This window comes from Trichechus manatus, unplaced genomic scaffold, assembly GCF_000243295.1.
Source record: "Trichechus manatus latirostris isolate Lorelei unplaced genomic scaffold, TriManLat1.0 scaffold00004, whole genome shotgun sequence".
NCBI lineage: Eukaryota > Metazoa > Chordata > Mammalia > Sirenia > Trichechidae > Trichechus > Trichechus manatus.
Window position 1 is genome coordinate 18,051,200 of NW_004443940.1, and position 3,467 is coordinate 18,054,666.

The 3,467-nt window shown below is 49.7% G+C and overlaps 1 protein-coding gene across 1 annotated transcript in view; it reads left to right on the forward strand.

Moving 5' to 3' along the window:
- The first annotated feature begins 1,049 nt into the window (after positions 1 to 1,049).
- RAB1A (RAB1A, member RAS oncogene family) overlaps positions 1,050 to 3,467 on the forward strand; it is a 32,758-nt gene continuing 30,340 nt past the window's right edge. Inside the window, exon 1 of the mRNA XM_004369263.3 lies at positions 1,050 to 1,455. Within this exon, the coding sequence (XP_004369320.1) occupies positions 1,433 to 1,455 (23 nt within the window). The 5' untranslated portion in view covers positions 1,050 to 1,432. The remainder of the gene's footprint in view (positions 1,456 to 3,467) is intronic.

Below are 3,467 nucleotides of genomic sequence, written 5' to 3' on the forward strand. Positions count from 1 at the left end.
CAAGATAATGTGTTAAAGTTTAGTGATTTAAATTCCTGAGCTGATTAAAGAGAGCTGTTAAGACCGTAAGGTTTAAAAATTGTCCTGTTAATATTACTCCCTGAGTTTCTAGTGATGAATTGCACCTTTCTATCACTTACTACTTTCCAATCTTACAGAATGGCTCAGTATTAAATAACAATAAAAAATAAGACAGTACACTTCCAATCGAAAGCTGGGGTTCGAACAGGAAGGACCTCGAATTTTAGGCTGACTCTGGGCTGTGTCCCGTCCACGGAATGTGGAGTCATTGAAGGTGTGGGGTGGTCAAGATGAAAGTGCTGTTTCAGGAAGATAAATCTGGCTGTGTGTGCAAGATGGGCTAAGGGTGGAGAAGAGACAGAAGCAGAGTGTCCATTCGGAGGCGACGCCAATATCCGGGGTGAGGTGGTAAGAGTGGGGCTGGAATAGGAATGAAAACAAATCAAGAAAGAAAACAGGACTGCGTGCGGCCAACACTGGGATGACCGGACTCTGATGAGATTGGGAGAGTGACGAAGGGAACTGAAAGAATGGCTTTGTGTTTTTCAGAGACTCGAAGTCTTCGGCAAAGTGCCTTTCACTTCCCTTCTGTCCATAAAGCGGACATCCTCGGAGCAGCCAAGCTCAAGCCTCAGGCTGGTTAGGCCAGCAGAAACCGCACCAGAGGCGGACCGGCCAGGCGTGTCCTCCAGTCCCCCTCGCCTGCCGGCCTCGGCACTTAGGCTGTCCCTCCAGTCTGACCCCCGCCCCCTCCTCTCTCTGCCCCTGTACTCCCCCCAACACCGCTCCGCTGCCGGCCTCCGGCGCTGCGCTCTGCCCCTCCCTTCCCCCCCCTCCCCTCTTGGGCGCCGACTCGCCCGGCTGCCACGTCTCACTGATGACATCACCAGGGCCCCTCGGCCTTAGCCAATCCGCTAGAGGGAGTCCAAGCGAAGACCTAGCCAGCGAGTCAGCGGGGAGGGGAACCGGGAGGAGCGGCTGGGGGGGGGGGAGAAAGCGGGGTATGGGGCGGACGACAGCCCCTCAAATACGCATGCACCAAAGGCGCGGCGCTTGGCGGGAAGTTGAGTCCTGGCCGCGGCGCTGCACCGTCAGTTTTCAGCTCCCACAGCCCCGGCCCGCGACTCTCTTTCCCGGCATGCTATGCGGTGCGGCCGCCCTCTGGGCTGTGTAAAGGCCCCACGGTCTAAGGCTTCCCTATTTCCTGGTTCGCCGGCGGCCATTTTGGGTGGAAGCGATAGCTGAGTGGCGGCGGCTGCTGATTGTGTTCTAAGGGGACGAAGTGGGGGAAGACGTTTGCTCTCCCGGAACAGCTTATCTCATTCCTTTCCTTTTGATTACCCGTGGCGCGGAGAGTCAGAGCGGCGGCTGCGGCAGCAAGGGCGGCGGTGGCGGCGGCAGCTGCAGTGACATGTCCAGCATGAATCCCGAATAGTGAGTGCAGGAGAGCACCGGTCGGCTGGGTCCGTGGGCCAGCCTGGGGAATCTCAAAGAGGGCGGGGGTGGAGGCATCGACCGGGGTGAGGTGAGGGTGATGGGGCTGGAGAGGCCGGCGGCCAGGAGTCGGGCCCCATTGTCTGACGGCGGAGGGGCGGCCGGGGGGAGGGGGCGGGCCGGAGGGGTGAGCCGCAGAAGCCTGGACGGGGTCGGGTGGGAAGGCAGGAGTGCGGGGTCGGTGCGGAGGAAGGGACCACGAGACAGTCTGCTGGGGGGGTTCGGAGGTTGGGAGTTGAGTGGTGGGGTGGTGGGAAGGGGTAGCTTCCCTTGGAGGAAGTGACTTTTGAAGGACTTATTTTTAAGGGTCTGAGGTACGGTAGGAGAGCTCTCCTACAGCGCACTATCAGCCTCTGCTCCTGCACTCTGCGGAGCTGTCAGGAGCGCCAGGGTGGAAACCAGCTTTACTTGTAAATCCTGAGCCTGTTGGCTCGCTCTTCTCCCACCCTCCCCGCCAGGTTGCAGGTGATATGGATGCTTTTCAGGACTGCGTGGGATTGAGGGGAATGAGGAGATGGCGAGAAGCGATTTAAAATTTGTACTTCTCTCTTTGAGTTTTAAGGAGTTCTCTAAGAACTTGCCGGGCTCTTTGCTTTCCTAAAAACCTGGACATTTGTCAGTTTTTTTTTTAAGGACGCTTAAGTCATTTTGTCTTCCGTAGGTCAAATAAAAAACAAGATTAAAACCAAGGACTGCCTTCGTAATATTATCAAATTGAAGGAAGCCTTTGCTGTCAAGTTGAAAGCGAAACGAATGGGACCTATGCTAGACCTGCAGGCTTTGTATTACCTACTTGAATGCTTGCAGATAGGGAATGAGGTTCCATGACGTGTCATGAAAAGTTAATGCATTTCTTTTTCTTGCTTACTCAAGAAGTCACCACAGCAGATGTGACACACCTGGCTCCTTTCCTGGGAACTGGTGTTCACTTGCTTCGGAAGACTTTGTTGGGTTCTTCTCAATGTCCCTTTAAAAAGTCCGCCTGCAGTATTCTACACACACACATAGATATAAAAATTAATAATTGTAGTAGATTTAATTGATACTCCTCTTTAGAGTGAGAAGTTTTTAGGAGGAGTGGGGAAATTTTTTTTTTAAAGCAAAAATGAGTATTTGTCCTAAAAGTTGAGTTTATTTGCTTAACATTTCCCCCTGAAAGGTTCACTCCTTAGTTTAGCTGTCATGTGTGTGTCACATGGCTCTTGCAAAATGCATTCTGACTTCAAGTTTTGTAATACTGTGGTTTGATGCAGAAATGTTCTCTTTATTTTGTACTCAACAGAAGTCAAAGTATTGTATTAGAATTTTACATAATTTAAGAAGTTGAGGATAGTGTACTTGTAGTGACATATTTGTTGTGTTGATAGTTTTTTTCTTTATGTGGGGCTCCAAGGAGTAAGTTGGTTTTGCATAGTTGGGTGAAGTTGAACTCGAGATCTCTTAATAGTTTTCCTGCCAACAGGAGAGAACGTGGATTTGCCACTTTTTGACAGTTTGTAAACCTCTTCTGCTCAGGGAGTTTCTTGTATTTGCTACGTATATGTGGTACTGTAAATAGATCTTCTTAAATATTAGTTGAACAGGATTTTGACAAGTTATTTAGCCTCTAAATCTGTTTCCTTTTGTAAAATAAGACAATAGTCTTGTCATTATTCCTATCAGGATCCTTGTGAGGTTCAAACTGTAAGAGTACTCTTTAGGTGGTGTACATCATTATCATGTAAAGCATTATAGTAGTGCTAGGATTTAGGAATATAATCCTTACTAACAAGGAGTTCAGAATGGAATATAGAACATAGATTGCATATATGTCAAATGCCAGTAGATACAGCAAGCTCCAGATAGGTGGCATGGATCCAAGCAACAAGATTTCAGAGGAGGGTGAGTGGTTTGGTTCAGGAAGACTTGAAAGAAATGGAATGTCTGACCTTTATAGAAATGGACCTGTAAGG